The sequence below is a fragment of the Neodiprion fabricii genome, chromosome 3, assembly GCF_021155785.1.
Source record: "Neodiprion fabricii isolate iyNeoFabr1 chromosome 3, iyNeoFabr1.1, whole genome shotgun sequence".
NCBI lineage: Eukaryota > Metazoa > Arthropoda > Insecta > Hymenoptera > Diprionidae > Neodiprion > Neodiprion fabricii.
The window spans coordinates 11,816,038-11,836,178 of NC_060241.1; the positions used below are offsets into that span (position 1 = coordinate 11,816,038).

The following is a 20,141-nucleotide window of genomic DNA, read 5'->3' on the forward strand; positions in this document are numbered from 1 at the left end:
GTAAACGACGACAGATAGAAGAATCAAATATGACCCAGAGTAAAGGTGAACGAGTATGAACATTTCTAAAAACATGTAACATGGGGACACCAAAATTATGTACTTAGGTAAGGTTAAACAATGTGTGATATGTGAGCGGTAATCAGCGGTTTGTAAATATTGCTAAGATGTTCAACATCTTGTCTAAGATTAACGGAATTTGGATGTCCTATAATATTGCACATTTCCAGTAGTAACCTTTTATAATAATTGGGTTCTTCACAAAGGATGTTTGAATTATCATAGTTGAAAGAATGTTCTTTTTTGGTCACATGTTCAGTTAGAGCAGTATGTCGACCCTCATTATCTTGTACATTTCGTTGATGTTCTTTGAGTCTAGTGTCTAGATGGCGGCCAGTTTTTCCAATGTAAACTTGATTGCAATCGTTGCAGGGTATTTTATAAACTACGTTGGATCGTTTGCCCATAGGGATCCCATCTTTTTCCGGAGCAAAGACAAGTTGTGAGTCCTTTGAGTATTTTCCCACAAACTTGACATCGTGTTTGGTGAGTAACCTATTCAACGACTCAAAGAGACCCGATACATATGGGATGGGGCAAACGGTCAAACGTAGTTTATAAAATACCCTGCGAAGATTGCAATCAAGTTTATATTGGACAAACTGGCCGCCATCTAGACACTAGACTCGAAAAACATCAACGCAATATACACGATAATGAGGATCGACATACTGCTCTAACTAAACATGTGACCAAAAAAGAACATACTTTCAACTATGACAAGGCAAACATCCTTCGTGAATAACCCAATTATTATAAACGGTTACTACTAGAAATGTGCAATATTGTAGGACATTCAAATTCCGTTAATCTTAGACAAGATGTTGAACATCTTAGCAATATTTACAAACCGCTGAGTACCGCTCACATATCACACATTGTTTAACCTTAACTAAGCACATAATTTTGATGTCCCCGTGTCACATGTTTTTACAAATATTTATACTTGTTTACCTTCACTCTGGGTCATATTTGATTCTCTCATCAGTCGTCGTTTACCAGCTGACTTAAGCGGTTTAACAAGATTTTTCAGACATGGAGAAGAGGGTCATAACGATGCCAGTACAATTGTTTTGACATCGTTGAAACTATTTGAGCTATCATAAACCCTTTCTTTAAATCTTTTCAATATTTTGACTTAAGGACTGTAAATGTACATAGTTTTTCTTTAATTACTCACTTTCATATCTTTAGCACCTACACTATTAACAATTGGAAAAGTCGACAATGTTCATTGTCATTCTATTTAAAGAACCTTCGCTCGCCAAATAGTATTTTATGATTCTGACTAGTGTCTTAATTCTCTTTCTTATAAAAGGTAAATTACTTTTCGATTTTTTATTACTTTTTATTCGCAACAGATATCTAATATGTTCTCACTAAGCCACAATAGACAATAGCTTCCAATAGTATTACATCCATAGTAATTTATGCCTTGTCGTGAAAAAATTTTGGTTCTTGACAGTCGAATAAAAAAATTAATCTTTCTGAGAAGGGCCCATATCCGGGTCGGAACGTTAACAGAAATATACGTTATACATTTCTATGACCGCTCAACAAGACTCAATAATATATGTTCGCACTTTACATTCACCACCCGCTTTTCAACGGCGTTCTCAGCTCTCTTCAGCGCAGATTCGATAGCTACTTTTGCATCGTTGCTCGGAACCATAGAACGTTTTGCAGCATTTATAATTTTTCTCTACGTCACATTTTTTGATTTCCAAATTCCCATTCCGGGTTTTGATTTTACTTCCATTGTACGAGCTATTCCCCAAGTGGCTGCCTTCTCACCCAAATTTGCGTCCTTTGCGAGAACCCGTTTCCAAGCTTTCTCAGCCAACACCCTATCAGCCTCGTTTCTAACTTCCAGATTTTCACGATTCTGCGAGTGAGCAATGTCGTGGTCCTGGCAAGCGGCGTCGAGAAGATTGATTCCCGGATCACCCCACGCGAGTCGCTTTGTTAGTTTTGTATCAGGCCCGCAGTACTGATGACCAGGTACATGCAATTCGACCGGAAGGCTGTTGATGATTTTATTCACCAGACCCTTGCCACGATGTTTCCGCTTGCTACTTCGTTCATCTCTGCGCGATCATATTCGTGCGTTGACTGAAGAAAAGTGCTTCAGAACGGGGTATTTATAGCAAATCCGATCAGTCATGTTCGAGATGCGGTGTGAGAAACAACCTACTAAGGTTCCCGTGATGAATTTTGACAAACTTTCGGAGCAAAATGTCAAAAAGCACAAACAGCACGGTGAATTACTCCCGAACAGTGTACCTGCAATATTCTGTGAACCGTCGAATTTTGGTAAAATAATGCGTTGCTCACACTTATAACCCATCCCAACGGACTCAGATTTGAAAATATCTACACCTACTCGAAATTTCTTAACCAACCTAAAAACCAATTGTTGAAGCAATTTTTGGACCATCTTGAGAATACGGAGTATTCTGCGTTTACCGAGCGTGAGCAAGTGATTACACCGGAAGGAGCACGGCCCAACTCAATAATCATATTTGACGATGTAGCGTGCGAAAAGCAGGACAATATTAGTGACTACTTTTGCATGGGTAGACATCACGACTTTGACTGTTTCTATCTCTGTCAGACGTCCGCGCGTATTCTCAAACATCTCGTGCGCGACAACGTAAACTTACTCGTGTTATTCGAACAAGACGATATGAACCTGAGACACGTATGCAACGACCATGTAAACACCGATATGTCTTACATGGAGTTCAAAAGTGTGTGCTCTGCATGCTGGAACGGTGAGAAGTACGGGTTTCTTCTGATCGACAAAGACAGTGAGCTTAACCAAGGACGATACAGGAGGGGATTCGATTCTTCTGTTAGCCTGGAAAAGTAATGAAATCTGTCGTTTCCGAGCGAGAGACGCAATAGCGTTGCAGACTCAGTTGCGTCAACATGCAGAGCTCTGAAATTTCCAAGCAAAAAGATGTCCAACATCAGATCACTCTAGCAAGTGCTGCGATCCGTCGAAAACACAGATTGCTCAAGTCGGGCAAGGAATCTGCAACTCAGAAACGGAGTGACGTTTTCAAACCAGTAGTAACTCATCCGATGGGGCTGTTCGAAACGATAACAGTTACAAATTCAAAAATGCCATTGCCGAATTGATGGATTATTCCTCATCACCTCGCCGAAAGGGTGAAGGTCTACTTCCGCAAGCTATGATTACTCCACAAGGTGTTGAAACGGAATGCGTTTTCTGGGATGATCCAAACGAGTTAGTGGAGCGTCTTCGTTTACTCCTGGCATCTCAGGCAGCGGGAAATCCGAGTCACAATAACAAAATAATCTCCATTATTGAAGAGCTACGCGAAGCAGGAATCATTTATTCAGCAGCTCCCATCGTTTTTGCATTCATTACCGAGATGAGCGTCGACGTGCTTGAACGGCATCTGGATGAAAACACGGACGCGAGCACTCGCGCTTCTCGGGGTGTCGGATTTTGAATAACAGCGGACGGGCGTGACGATATACGGAACAAGAGACTGTGCAATGTCGCAGATCCCGCAGAGCCAAACAATGCCGTAACTTTGAAAATCTTGAGACGAAAATTCAACGTGCTGCAAAAACAAATCGACAACCTCGATCAAATGATTAAAGCTATAGAGCTCATCACGGAGAAAGCCTTGGATACCTTTCACACAGACTTTCAAACAGGCAGAGACCTGTCGATTCGAAACGCTGATAACATTTCTCAATTGGACACCCGACTAAGAGCGTTGGAATATGAACGAGGAAAAGCAAGCACTGGTGACGGAACTGCATAAGCCTGCACGCCAAAATTACCCGCGTCGACGTGTAAACGTGCGCGGCATCGACGAGACCTGGCAGGCGGATCTTGTTGATATGACGTTGTACGTTGGACAAAACACAGTCTACGAGTACATGCTCATAGTCATTGATGTTTTTTCAAAGTATGCGTGGGCTGTACGGATAAAGAGCAAGTCTGCAGATGATGTTACAAAGGCAATGGAATCTGTGCTTGTTCAAGGACGGGTGCCGGAAAATTTACACGTCGACAGAGGAACGGAATTTTACAACTCGAAATTTCAATCGCTTATGACACGCTACGGAATCAAACTTTACACCACGTACAGTAATTTGAAGGCTTCGATCTGTGAACATTTCAATGGCACGCTGAAAAGTAAAATGTGGAGACGGTTCAGCATGCTAGGAAGCTACAAGTGGCTCGATATCTTATCTGATTTGGTTTCGGCTTACAACAACGCCAAACACCGTACCATAAGAATGAAACCATCGGATGTCACCGTTGCAAACGAGAGCCTGTTATCACGTCAGGCGTACGGAGGGCTTCGAGCGATACCTATCATATCGGCAAAATTCAAATCCGGCGACAAAGTTCGAATCAGCAAATTCAAAAATGTCTTCGAGGAAGGTTACACTTCCAATTGGATGACTGAAATGTTCACGACAAGTCAAGTGGAAAATACTCATCCTGTGACGTACAAGCTCAAAGACTACCGAGATCAACCCGTCGCTGGTGGTTTCTACGAAGAAGAGCTCCTCAAGGTTGAACATCCGGATATCTATCTGGTGGAGAAGGTGCTCATGAAGCGTGGAAGAAAAATATACGTTTAATGGTTAGGTTTTGACAATACACACAACAGTTGGATAAACGAATCGGACATGTAACATGTGAATAAATGAATTTTTTGTCAAAACGTATGTGCCTCTTTATTTCATAACCGACACATAACAAGTATGCATCTTCATTTTTTAGACAATTGACTGACATATGCATCGTTGTACAATTTCTCATATTTCGGAGCGTTCTTATTCACTATCCTACATAACAATATTTTATACATCATGGTACAGTGATGAATTACAAGGCAAAGGTGCAGGCTTGTAGCCCCACGGAAGCGTGTCGGTTGTGTTTTGAAACACGATCCGCTTGTCGTCATTCCAGCTCAGTGTCACTTTCTGCTGTCCTATGGTGTACACCTCGTGCTTTCGACCTAATATTAAATGCTGATTTGTAGACAAATATTCATGGTTCAAAACACATTCCAAATAATCGTTGAAATTTATTTTTCTCAACGCTGATCCTTTGACACCTTTGACACGTTTATTGTCTTACTCATCTCTCAAGACTCGGAATGCGTACAATTTAGCTCTTAATCCTACAAATTCCAGCCTTATTTTTCCGTTATTCACATCTCTCATCAAACCGAGAACTTTTTTGTTCGCTAGAGGCATTCCATAAACGTTGTCAAGCGGATGATCAGACGTATCGAATTTATGCAAGTCGGTATCCGTTTACATTAATTTTGCTCCGTTGCCAAATTTCTGTTCAATATAATTATAATGAAAATCGTAGATATATGCTTTAGCCAGATCCATAATAGAGAAACCTGCATACAATCGTTTATTCAACTTGACTTTTGTCTCACTCATTTCGACGATAATTATATCTTTGTCGAAAACGGCGCAGCTACGAAAATTGGGTTTAGCTATAGTAGCTCTAGCACCGTATCTTCCATTCTATTCCGTGATCAGCCTGACATCTCTGTACTTCGTAACATTTTTCATTGTTTTCTCAAAAACTGCGTTGTTCATCAGTTTTTGAAAATTTTTCTCGAATTTGTTGTGAGATTTTTTCCGCAAATCGGTATTCATCTCTATGTATTTTTTGAGCCACGGGGTTTGCCTGAATTTGAGAACTTTGAGAATTTTGAGTAATGTAAGCCTTATTGTAAGCATTGTTTCAAAACACTATAGTTAACAACGTCGTTTTTCCGGTAAAGTAGCGTGGGCGTCAATTTCGGTTGCTGACTATTCGAGATCGGAGGTATATAGTGCTCCAGACACAGTGGTAAATCCTTACGAATTTCATGCAGTTCCTCAGGATATTTCAAATCCACCTCCAGTATGTAACCAAACTCCGCATCGTCCGAGATGGTAAGAACGTCGCATCGTCCGAAGTCTGATACCCATTCGAAGGAACTGTATGGCAGAGCGAAGCTTATAGCAGCACCGTACAAATTATTAACGTCAAAGTACATGAGATAAGTTTCTTCGACCTCAGGATCTAATACCTCCCCCATGTACCTGTTGTTAGCCTTTGCGTATCTGTTCGAGCACTGTGACACACCACCACGAATACCTTTTTCGATATACATAACGACATCTATATCGGTGAGAAGCTCGAGCTCGATGTCGGTACACTTTAACATCGCATCAAACGACAGACCGGGCGCGGTGTAATAATGTAACGGGTCCAGGTTTTACGTTGTCCAACAGCTCTGTCGAAAGTTTTGAAAAACGTCGGCTAGTAAAAACACGTCCGTCTGTACATACAAGTCCGAATACTCTTCCAAAGTTTGAACGTTAAAAGTTTGCCAAACTTCACATGCATGTGCATAGTCGTCGTCTGATATATCACGATCATTTAATCTTGAGTAAAATTGTTGTTGGGATGGTAGCCGTCTGTCCTCGAGCTTCTCCCAACTGTCTATGTATTCGTACGGGAACCCTCCTTTTCTGGTCAATAACTAAAATTGATCCGAGCTTCGATAAAATTCACGTGTGATCGACTTCTGATCATCACCGAGATACGTTGCTAATTTCTCAAGACTACTGGGAATAAAACGGTACGAATCTACGAATCTAAACTTTACATCCGTCCCCTTGACGTATTTTGTAAAAGAAATGTACTTTTCTTTGTTGACGGGCAGAAGTTCAATTGTGCCCTCGAACGATGTAGCCAGTGCTTTGATCAGATAATGTGAATCGTAACCCGACAGATTGTTGAATATCACTGGGATAGTGGGCGAATTTTGGTAATTTAGATTGCAACGTCGATGAGCAGCACCACGCTACTTTCCTGTGAAATGGCAGTGATCACGATGTTTCACGTCTGTGAGTGTAAACAGTTTTTCACAAATGTGACACACTGTTGTTGAATGAGATTTGTTGATATGATTGAAAGTGAGCGGTTTCATCGGTACAACAGTTTCGAAATAAACTCCTAATGAATGTGCAAATTCCGCTAACTCATTCACAAAGCATTGAATGCCAAGTCTCTCCACGATTAATTTACAATTTTAAAATTGAATCGTCAAACCCACAATGTAGATAGTAAGCTATACTATACGGAAGATGCTTCTGATAAATTGTTCTTGTACCCAACTTTTTGAGCGTAGGTTCCAGTAAACATTCGAGATCCGCGTAAATGCAGAATAGAACGAATTCTTTGTGCTTGAAATTTTTGAATTTCAGTATCTTTCTCTCCTCTATAGGTAGAATAACTTTGGTTCAGTTCAAATTCATGCAATCTACATTGTGCTTTGTTAAACATCTTTCAGAATGAAAGTAAGTCAAACATCTTTCACACGACCAAGTACGACCATTACGTTCAAAAATTTGAAACCTCGTTAATCGAGACAAATATCGAATACAAATAAAATGAAAGATTTCCTTTTTTTTATAATTTTCCACATCAACATCATCATCGTCATCGTCAATGATTCCAGTTTCTATCGCTAAAAGATGAATTACAGGTTTATCAGACTTATTTTGACTCAGGTGAATCGGTACTATTTACTTTTTTTCCGATCACCTTGGTCTATACCATAAACGTTAATTGAAAGGCGGTTAAGCTTCTCAATTTTTGAAATGGTGTCTTTGTCTAGAGACATAGGAAACTTCATTCCATCATATCGTAGCACTGAGCTGAAATGCGGGTACGAGCTGGTCACGTTGGGATTATTATTGTCGGCTGGGAACAGAGCTGCGGTGACCGACCAAAGGAAGCAGTAAAAGTCTTTGTTTCTGATGTTCACCACAGCCTTCTTATTATTGATATGCTCAGGTAACGGGGTGTATGTGAACACACCGCCTCGTAGTGGCACGTACTTATTGATATTCACAGTCAAATTGATTATTTCAGTCAGCAACCAGCCTGAATCCTTTTTCTGGAAATCTTTCACCTTTTTCAACAAACGCTCTGTCGCGTTTTCGATGAACCATTCGTTGATATCCGTTGTCTGGAGAATGATTTCATTTCTCGTATTAAAAAATTTGATCTCTTCCACCGCGTGATCATCTTTTCTAACTTCAAATTTACAAGCCAGGATAACGTTGGCTTTTAAGCTCCTGTCTTTCTTCAGAGCGTTTTTTAGTCTTGTCACAGCTAGTACCTTTGCGTCTTCTAGAAATCTCTCTACATCTTCATGCTTCAAATTAACGATGGATCCAGTTCGAATTCTCCCCTCGAAAGCTGATTCCAAATCTTCCGAGTGAACTCGATCGCTTCTTCTTACTATCCGCGTACCTCCACTCGTTTTCTGAAGTCGTTTGAATTCTTCCGCGAGCGTTTTCAAGAGTCCGATCGTTGTGATAATTCTCATCTTCTCTTCAATCGATGAAGCCTCTGGCAAAATTTTGTTCAGAAGCCGAATATTTTGACTTCCAAATTTTACCTATTTTCGAATCTCTGCCCGGTTGGTAAGATTCTCGGTAAAACAGCACGATTTTGACCTTCGACCGATAAGAATTGTTGGTATAGCAGTGCGATTTTTACCGTCGACCGATACAACTGTTGGTAAGGTTGCATGGTTTTGACCTCAAGTCAGTACGGCAGACTGTGACGTCATCGCGGTAAAGGGTTTGAGTCTGGGGAGAATGTCGGTAAGTGTCGGTAACAGAAATCTGTAAGTAGAACTCTCATAGCTATACTACTGAAATGTAAATGTACAATAAAAACTGTAAGGTAGAAACGATTGGGATATAATTACTCTCAATGTCGTTTCTCATATTCTTACAGGTAAGAATATTCATCTAGTTTGAGTCAGTCTGTAAGGTTGTTACAATCGAGATTAAAAAAAACTTGTATTCTTACACAAACAAAATCCAGTTGTTTAAACCAATCGTGACTAAGATAGAGATAATCACTCAATATGTATATGAGGGATTCTCCGTCAACTCGGCCACTTTTTGTTCGACCATCCCAGATCTGCCCCATAAATGGTCATATCAAAGTTCTACCAAAAGGTACTTCATGTGAATTTTTACAGATTTTTTAATCTATTATTTGAGAAATTGCGAAATTCGAGTGGTCCGAGTTTTTCAATGCAAATGAACTGTTTTTTCTAAAAACCATATATGTCTCACGTAATTCAAGAAATTATTTTTATATGTCAGCAGCATCTTTGTTCGCAATGAAGGTATGAGCGCAATTAAAGATATATACGGGACTTTCTTTTACGAACAGAACACCTTTCTGATCGACTCGTTTTTGATTTAGCTGATTTTTTTTCACGGGTTCTATATCGAAAAAAAAGAGATACGCATATGAGAATTTTTTTTCAACATATTTTGGAAAACAGAAGGAATCGAAAATTTGAGAATACGGTGATTTTCGGCTTGAAGACTCATTTTCAAAACTTCATAACTCCGGTTTTATTCGAGCTAGAAAGTTCTTTTTTTCATTTTAAAGCTCAAAGAATGAATTTCAATGAAAAAATAGTTTCATTGAAAACTATTAATAAATTTATATTGTTATAAGCAACCAAAATGTTTAAATCGATTTTTAAAAATTGCCCCCACCTTGTGGCGAGTTCTTGGTACAACCATCGTATTCTATATCAAATTTTCTATCAAAAACGCATTTTTAATAGATGAAGAAATTATTATTACGATCAGGAAAAAATTAATTCATCTAGCGCGGTACGTCACAGCGGCGCAGGGATTCCATTGCATGCCTCATTTTCTTGCCTCTTATCGTTTTCGACTTCTATCGTTCTATCTACTTTTATATTCCAACATTTTCTGCTGATCCCACATGACCTTAATTGTCATACAGACATTAAATTGATGGTTATTTCGAAACTTCCAGGTGTTCACTTTGATACAAGCAGTACGAGTCTGGTGAATGAGATCGCAACTGCAATACGAGTCTTCGCCTACGGTGTTGAGGATTTCGTCAGTGATCCAATTAACGCTAATCGAAGTCTCAAAACACATTTGAGCTGCGAAGGCAATGGCGACTCACGGTGGAACACTGGTGATACGTTTTTCAGGTAAAAAAAAAGTATATTATAATGGTATCCGAATTTGTTGAGATGATGGAAAATTTTTTTTTTTCAATTTCTGTTCTGAATTTCTGGGGTTGATCATGTGCCAGATACTTGATCTGCTTCACTTTACCCGTTAATGATATCATAACTGAATTCTTAGTTTAGTTTTCCTATTAAAAAATAAAAGATCATGCGACACTAATTGTAAGTAAACATTCTCTCTCGAAAATCGAGAACAATGACTTTGTCGTGACGTTGCATTGCTTAGGACTCGATAAAGTAGCTTTGATTGTAAGTAAAAGTTCAAAACTTCGAGTACATGTAATATCACCGACCGTATCGGCCATACAGCCCATTTAGACTAGGCAGACTTTACAGAATGTATGCTCTACAGGATAGTTGATCACTTTATAGACCTGAATCACATTGGCGAAGTAAGCATCAACTATACGAAAAGAAAGCTTCACAGTTTCTAACTTGCAATTTTGAGTCATGGTGACAGAAAATTACAACATACAACCGGTTCATCGATAGCCAGTTCTGGAAAATCCACATTTCCACCCTATCATAATTTGTCGCCGTTCATCGCTGTTCATGATCATGTATCGATTTAGATTATTCGAACTAGCAGGTAATGACCAATAAAGCTTCGCTTGATCATAGAGAAGAAAAAATCATAATTAATAAATGAAAAAATCGATCAATCTGGGGAGAAATTACTCAATATACCTGTTATAGTAGGGGAGCCCAAGAGGGGATTTTGGGTTTTATTCAAGCCCGACAGAACAATATAAGGGAGGAAACCTTGCATTCTGTTATGAACGACCACCATATATGAACCCTTAATATACAAGGGTGCGTCTAGGGTAGCCAATCAGATTAGTAAAAAAAAATCGATCCTCAAATTAATTCGAGCTCGTCAGATTAATAGAAGGTAAGTTAATTACATGGAAAAAAGCGTCAATTTCAATATTCTGACGATTTGATCATGATATAAGAGCATAAGCGAGTAATTAGTTTGCAAAAAAAAAACGTCACCTGGAAGTATTCGAGCGCGGTTATTTTTTTTTTTAATTTGAAGGAAATCATGTAAAAATTACGGATATAATATAATCTGACGGTTTCTACAACGTAAAAAAGCTAAAATTATTGATAAAGTGAGGTACGTGCAAGTGCTGAGAACTATGTATTTCCCACTCCGCGTCTCTCTCCCCTTCTCACTCTTTCTCTAGTTCTCACTCTCTCGCACCGTACAGAAACGCAAGATGATCAAATTGATTCGAGCTCCGAATATGAGGATGATTCATCTGATGATGAAGATTAAAAAAATCTTTATTAACACTTCCTTTACCATGAAACCATTTGAAATATTACCATTTGAAATATAAGCAATCGAAAGTCGTACATTTAACATTTATTCCCTATCCGTAGTTAGAGTAGTTAGAGTGAGCATTTTATTTAATAACAGCCATATTTTTCTTAGGATTGTTTTTAAAAACTGAGAATTATTAATTGAGGATATAACAAGTAATTTTTTTCAAAAAAAAAAATATAAACAAGCAGTATTTATTTTTTTGTAAATAATTTTTAAAGTTGGTGACTTGCGATGATTCACGTGAGTGGAAGTAAGTGAGCGATAGTCGGTAAAGAAAGACAGCACTAGTGAGTGAGAAGGAAAACAATAGCCATTGACTATTGGTGTCCTTTACATGTCACGGTACTACCTTAAGCTGTCAGAACAATGAAATTCCTCCGCATAATTATCAGATTATAGGTTAGCACAACAAGGACATCGAGCTGAACTGTCTGCATATAAATCTGATGAGCTTGAGTATTTCAAGGTCACTATTTTTTTTTACATTTTCAAAAATCGGCTGTGAGTTCTGACTGCATCCAAATCGTCAGTCTTTTGAATAGGATACCTTTTAGAGGTCACTTAACATTCCCCCTGAATATCTGATGAGCTTAAATAATTTTTTTTTTTTTTATTTTCTACCCCTTCGTGCTGCCACCCCCGATTTGTAAGCCGGCAGATTAATACTTCTCTGTTACCCGAAGCACATAGGGCGTATACGATATTAATGTCTGACGCACTCGAGTATTTCTTTATAATAAATTTTTTTTACATTTTTGAAAATTAGTACCTACTTCCCCCGGCAGTAACAGAGCATATATCATATGAACTTTTTTTCTTTTTAGTATCTAATCTTTATGATCCAATAAGTTCTCGCAGCGCTAAAGTGACTTACCATTTAGCCTCTTGGGCTCCTCTACTATTACGGGGTAGATGACTATGATCACGACGAGTGGTTATCGATGATCGCATCTACACATAGGCATGATTTTATTACAGACTAATTTGAGTTCGTAGTCCGTCGATTACGCACATGAACAAAAGGTAAATACGTAACAACTGAATTCTTTGGGAATAATATTTTTTAAGTTTTGTTGCTCTCCGACAATATTCCAGCCTGGAAATGCCTTAGTTTCAACGTGTAGTGACGAGTAGCTTTCCCAAACAATATTCATTCGACCAAGTTCCGGTCTTGTACCCTTTTTTGGTATACCGAGAGACATCTAGTCCGAGACTTTCAAAGATGTAAAATGTACATACATGCAAAATTATCGTATTAGCAAGTTTTTATTACTTTGCACGAAAACAAATTGATCAAGTTTAATTTGTGATCAGCCAAATTTTTCATCTTTTTGATAACTACAAATTCTTACTAAACTGTTTGTCTATCAATATTTTCGTCGTTATCAGTTAAAACCATTGTTTCATCAACTTTGAACGCACCCCACATTATTTCACCTAAAAATCTGTGGTTGGAAACATATAGGTCTTTATCACGGACATTAGCTCTATGAGAACATAGAGGTCGCATCTGTCCTGGATCGATGTGAAAAAGTTCTTCCTTCAATTGTATTTCCTGAACTACCCTGGCGAAAATTTTTTACGCTTAGCTACAAAAATTTTCTACAATTTTGTAGGTCATTTATAACGCTTTCGTAGTTTTGTCGTAGAATTTTTCATGGATTATCGTACTTTTGCGTAGTTAATCGGAGTTTTTTTTTTCACTTTTCTGTAATCCTACGATCATAATTTCCGTGACAGTTCATAATTTTTCGTCTATTATCGTACAGAAGATGAAAAGAACAGTCTTCGGATGCATAATGGACTTAAATTTTGTTGGGTAGGTACTTAACTTGTCTGCAAGAAATTTCTTTTTGAGAGAGATGCGACATCTAGTTTGGGTCCGAAATTGTTTTTACTTTTCATATAAAGTTGCAGATTCTTATAATTTTTGATAGGAATTTATATTTTTCTATGAAGTTCAACGCGATTCTATGAATAAAAAAGAATCGTCAGGTTTGGGTCTCAAATTTTAATTATCTTTCACAAAAAGTTGTAGATAAATTTTTGACGATTTTATGCGGTCGGAAACTCTTCATAGTTCCACGTAAAACTTATTTTTGCCAGGGTAATGTTCTCATAACACGTATCGTATTTACGTCAACCTTGCTATATGAACATGAGATTCGAGAAGGTTTAGAAATATGTATGTATCTGTACGAATGTGCAGTACTTCGAAAACAATGCATATGTGTTTGCCAAAGACAACATTAGTTTTTCAACTTATGCATTGAAAACAGACAATTTAATAGAATCAATGACATTATGCAATAGACAATTTGAGAGAAGCTGTACGAATAACCCTTTCTTCATGCGGAACTGTGGCAAAGATTAGGACCGTTAGTACTCGGAGATCAATCAAATGTCGATGTAAGAGCCTCAGCTTGGTGTTATATGAAATTTGATTGACAGTAATGATCACGGAATAGCTTGGAATTGATGTCCGTTATCCGAAATTAGAGTTTAAATGTTCATGACAATTCGCTAAACGTTAACTATTTAATGTTTACTAAGATTACGCTCAGGATTATTTTCATTATTGTTAACAACGGACATCTAGATTGTGATGTCTATTTCTACCGAACGCTAATGCGTTTACATGTACATCTACAACCGCCAACCTTCGACAATTGCGACTGACTCATTGCCAGTAAAAGAAGTAGGGACAGCAAAATTGAAATGACCGTATTCTCTCCCGTACATCAATACGTAAATTTATTAAAAATGTATTCATTCATTTAAAAATTTGTCTCTATAACTTTATGGATATAGTCATCTACAATTACAGCTTCAACAAAATAAATACACAGACATTTTTGCATTAGGTCGATTTGATATCATATAATGATAGTCTGTACACGTAACGATAATATATGAAAAATAAGATCGTTATGACGTTATGGGTTTTTATGCCTCAGGTTTTTCCCGTATGAGCTAATAAATGAGATTCCGATTCAACAGCTCAATCACTGTGATTATTCATTCTAAAATTTATAATAGACCTTGTACTCCCATCCTGGTTCCTTGAAACCAATACGAAAATCTGAATAACTTCGAATTGAAGGAGTTTCGACCATACAGAAAATAATTCGGTAATATTCGAGAAGGTCCAGGAGAAGTCAGCCAAGAAATGACCTGGGATTTTTTTTCAAACGATAGGAACTTTTTTTGACCCAAAATAGATGTACAAAAAGTTTATACATATTTTCTTGTTCGTCCGAAATATTTTTTTTCCAAAGTTATAAATTATTTAATTTCGTTGCAAAATTAGCGCTTTATTAACTTCAAGAATTAATATACTTAGTTTTGATTATGATAGAGAAATGAACCAATGTTCTTTGGAAAACTGTCAGAATGACTTTCAAAAAAAAATTTCTGCAAGTTATGAAAAATGAATCCCTAAAGTCATGCACTAACTTTTCAACAAAATTCAGTAACTTATAACTTCAAAAAAAAATATTTTGGTCGAACAAAAGAATACGTTGTTACGTCCGGCGTATCGCCACACGTCTCCCTCATCTTGTCACTCTCCCACGATCCCTGCAGTATCCTTATCAAATCATTCCTATCCTCCTATTTCCATTCTGGCTCACGCCACTCGCTTTTTACCGACTCTGCTACTTCGATTCTCCCCACCATTTTGCACCCCTTACGTCTAATCCTCTTTACCTCAGGCATTTCGATTCCAACGTTCGACACGAACAACTCTTTCTTTCCAACACTCAACAACCTTACGTATAACTTTACTCATCAATTGTGAACTATACGCTCCGCTCAAAATTACTTCACAAATTATTCAACCAAATATATAGTTCATACCTCAAACACCCAAACGTTATTCACCCCTAACCCAAGTTCCGGTTATTTCTGGACGTAAACGCGAAGGCGAACCCGTTTGTTCCTTACCGCTTGGGAATAAATGACGTCCACTGACGTAACAACGTATTAACGTTTTTCACGGCTATTTCACGAAAAAAAATTTCAATAGTTTTAAAAAATAGGATGTCAAAAACGTTTAAATCTGGCCGATTTTTCTTGGATATTCCCACTGACACATCAATTCAGTGAGATGTTTCTCCCTCGTGCTCAATTTATCAATTCGTGAGATTATGGAAATTAATACGCGAGAATTAATGATAATAATTATCATTCGTTAGAAGCATTCATTTTCAAGCAATAAACATTATTCATGACAACAAGATGTTTCAGTTGACTCTCGATTAAAACCCACGTAATTCTGCATATGTAGGTATTCGGTTTCCGTCACTCCTCCGCGCCGTTCAAATTAGATCTGTACAGTAACTTCGACACAAATGTAACAAAATAAACATAAAAATAATAACTATCTGCGTACCAACCGTGGTTTTAATTCTCTGTCGAATTATTTTTCTCTGGCTGTCTTGATCGTTTCGATCACGCAATGGCATAGTTATTTATGTTTCCAGAGCGATTTGAGCGATTCACTTGTTTTCCCGGGCCTCAAACTCCGTCGAGCCCGAGGTGAGTGCAAAAGAATGCGGGTAAGGTATTGTTGTACTCAATGCCGCAGAAAAGATCAAAACAAGAAGATGTTGATAAAAATGATTCTAAGTAGGTCAATCAATTGACTATTGATTTCATGCGTCAATAATTTTTTAATGAAACTAGTTGGAAACGTCATATGTGTACTACGTTGGTAGATACGACATTTTTTACAAGTAATTGTTCCACAAAGTCAAAAAAAATTTCGAAAATATTCAGTTTTGATAAAACATGCTCATTTTATGACAATAATGAAGAACTGTAATATCATAAAAATATCAATTAAGTTGAATATGCTTATCGGTTTTTTTTAATATCTTTACTATAACGTGTGCGTTTTTTTTGAGGCTTGTGAAACTGACCCATGAGAAAACCCCGTTATTGTGTAGTTCTTTTACCTTAACCCTTGAAATTAGGGTAAATATAAATAATATAAAGGACCTCTTCTGATGGGAAAAAAGAAGGATCGGTCTTTCCAATCTAAAAACACCCTGAAACAATTAGTTATACGGACTTAGGTGATTCCAAAGTCGCCTTGGTTCATGAACAAACACCTCCCTCTTATGCTCCCTCACGCTGTATTGCTTTTGCTACCGATCAGAGACAAGAGAGTGAGGTGTATGTCATCTGTTTGGAGACACGGGTTTCCCGGTGCTCCCTTCTGACCGCGAACTCGGTGTAAACAGAGTCGCCTTCCTATTCCTTGTCTCGGGTTGATGACCCAAACACAACGCCGATCCTGCAAACCAGGGACAACCTTGGCTGCCTGTCGGTTTTTTACGCAAGGTGAAATTCTGAATAAAGTAATGGTGTAGGACAGAGAAACAGACGCGTTGTGTAAATTTTGAAAGTCATCCCAAATCAGTTTTAATCCAGGTAAACAAGGTTTAAATCAACAAATTAAATACAGTGTCTTTTTCATAGGTTCTGCTCCTTGTTGTATTCATGGTTCAAATTTTTTATTCTATGCTCTACGAAGTAATTCCTATCGCTCTAAACATCCCGTGCTATCGTGGATTCTACTTAAATCATATGTTTCTAAGTCGAAACTAAGCGCTTTGCTTGAAGTTCGATATTACAATTTACTGAAGCTAAATTCGATAGTGCCCTCCAGACGAGGAACACTTCGTTACCAAAAGATCGGTGAGTCAGTTCAGCTCTTTCCGGCAACTGCTGTCTTGCAAAATCTACCCCCGAACAGTGAGTCACTTCGGCGCTGTGCCGCGCCGGTCAACTGCTGACGATGCTCTCTGCGGTTCTCCTATTTATACTCGTCGTGATCGCCTATCACGCTACACCGTCGTCGTCTCTTCCTTATCGATGACCTTGCTGGTGGATCGTCGAGTTGGTATGTGTCAGCGAGGCGTCGGTCATCGTCTGTTATTGTTGTGATCTGTCGTATGTACAGCCATAGCTGATGTCGGAGGTGACCTGGACCAGCTGTCCGTTACAATACACAAGAATTTTCATGGCACAAATTATTTCAATTGCTCATTTTATTAATAAAATAGCGTCATACTGACGAGAGTGTAAGGATTTACAAAAATTAGTGATTTTTGAGTAAGTATATTATATGTTACATTGTCTTATTGAAAAAATTTACTACATTTCAATTGAACTATTTTTAATACTACGTGTTTTATTACATATTATTGTAACTGTTAGGAAGTTATTACGATATAAATGGTCAAATAAATATTGCCGCCACCGTGTCATCGGGGATGTTGCAGTTTTAATGAAATGCCAACTCTACAAACAGTTCATATAATAATTGAATTATGAAGTACATAATTTTGTAAACAAAATCGCAATATTTATGTGTTTACCTAATTATATAATTCATATTTATGCACTAAATCCAAAAGTCCTAATACTTACCTTATGTCTTATGCGCTGAAAACATTGATGTAACCTCGTAGCGTAGAAATGGACATCCGTAACGACTCTCTCTCTCTCTCTCTGTCTCTGGAAGTATGCCCCCTCCATGCGACTGCGAGTTTTAAGATTCGAGCAGTGAACAGCGTGCGCAGCCGGTTGTGTAACCTCAAAAATCATTATGGGAACTAGGAGTGCGCGGTATTGGAAATTAGGTAGCGATTTCCGCTACGGGTTTCGTATTCGGTAGTTTCGGTTGATTGGAATATCAAAATTTCGGTAAATACCGAAGTACCGAAATGTCGGTAGATTTTAATCTGAAAATATCGTGGGAAAAAGATCAAGAAAAATCTATATTGAAGTGTACTAAATACTTGTAATCCAAATATTCACTAATGAAATGAACAGAGGGTTTTATCAACTGGATATTAAGCGCCTGGGGTATTTAATAAATCAAATTTATGCAAAACAACGCTCAATTATTTTTATTGTCACAACTAATTTAGATTATTATCACGTCTTATAATCTTATGATTTACAGTTTTATGTTTTACAGTCTTATGGAAATATGGAATTATGGAATTGTTTCAGCGGTTCAAGGTTCGATTGTAACCCTACGAGTTTGTACAGGACTGTTAAATTTGAGTGGGTATGAATGTTGTAACGTCTACGAATTGATGCCAAAAGAGATGGTCGCCTTTTCTTTTTGTAAGAGGGGTCTGCCGACTATACCGTCTTGCTAAATAGGGAAGTTATCCGGAACGGTTGAAATGTGTGGCTGTTTTCATTGATATGAATTTGAGTCTTAGCGATTGTGTCGAATGTCTGATCGGTAATGCCGGTAAGGGATAGTCGTTCGTATGTTGCACGCAGTACTAGTGATGTATATATGCCGGTTCTGGACCACCACCCCCCCTAGCTCCCCCCTAGCCCCCCCCCCCCCTCGACTCACGACACACCCTCTCTCACGCACCCCCCCCCCCCCCCCCGTCATTTTCGGTGGCTATTCCCATAGGATTTGACACACACACACACACACACACACACACGCGCGCGCGCGCGCAATAATTCCTGTCGAGACTTGTTTGGCGCCGGAAAGCCGCACATAAATCAGATAGGGTAAGAACCCGCTAGATCTATTGAAAAAATTCCATGAAATGACCCCTGAAGGAAGGTTTAAAATGGCGTTTTGAATGCTTTTAACAATTTTTTCATTTAACATCAATTACATTTAGTTTTCTTATTGTATTCTCAATTATCTTATTCTAAATTTTAACGAGTAAAATTATGCATATTATTTTCAATATCCATATTAATTAAACATATCATTATTCCAAAATTGACTTATACCAATTTTTTAACAGTACCACTGATCGGATTATATTCTACAATGCGATCATGCAAGATCATGCAGTAGGCAGAAGTGTGTGGCGGGAACGTAATGCTACAGTCAAATTCCAATCGAATGTCCACGGGTTCAGTTTTCAATGTTTCGTTCTGCTTGGAGCAATCGATGACGATAAGGGGAGCTCGGTTTATAAATTCATGCCTCGATAGCAAAGGCTCAGCTTCTTTGTTATAGTAGCTCATTGAAACCGAACATACATATCATAGAGAATGGCGGGGGCTGTGCAGGCTCGGACTTGTTCGCTATAAAGAGTCGTAAAACCCAAAACTGTGTGTACACATACCATCCGGTGAAGAGCGGGCAAGATAAGATTTTTCTCACACCACACACTGTTCGCCACCCGCTTTTCGTTGACCGATTTTTCCCAACACATGGCCCACGCTGCTTGACGACTCATAAAACCCAAAAATTTAGGGATGGTGGGAGGGGGACTGCGGACCCCGTCGCCTCTGACGTCATTTTTTACACGAATTTCATCATCTCTGCAGAGTCGGGAGGGCAATGAAACCCAAAAATTTAGGGATGGCGGGTCGGATAAAGGGCGGGCCCAGTCGTCTCTGACGTCATTTTTCCCTCCGAGATGCGCAGAACGCAGTGCGCACCGCATCTCCGACGTCATTTTACCCTCCGATATGCGCAGAACGCAGTGCGCACAGTTCCCAAATTCTTGCGATCTATCGGCCTATATACATATAAGCTCAACGCATCCGATGCAGACTCGTCAGTCTTACACGATACGTGCAAGTCAAAAAAGTTATACAAAGTTCAGCTTATATCAACGTCAAAG

At 38.4% G+C, this 20,141-nt stretch overlaps 1 protein-coding gene across 1 annotated transcript in view; it reads left to right on the forward strand.

Moving 5' to 3' along the window:
* The window catches only part of LOC124178533 (glutamate receptor ionotropic, NMDA 2B), a 2,057,245-nt gene that overhangs the window by 561,968 nt on the left and 1,475,136 nt on the right, over positions 1-20,141 (forward strand). Inside the window, exon 6 of the mRNA XM_046561964.1 lies at positions 9,956-10,139. Within this exon, the coding sequence (XP_046417920.1) occupies positions 9,956-10,139 (184 nt within the window). The remainder of the gene's footprint in view (positions 1-9,955; positions 10,140-20,141) is intronic.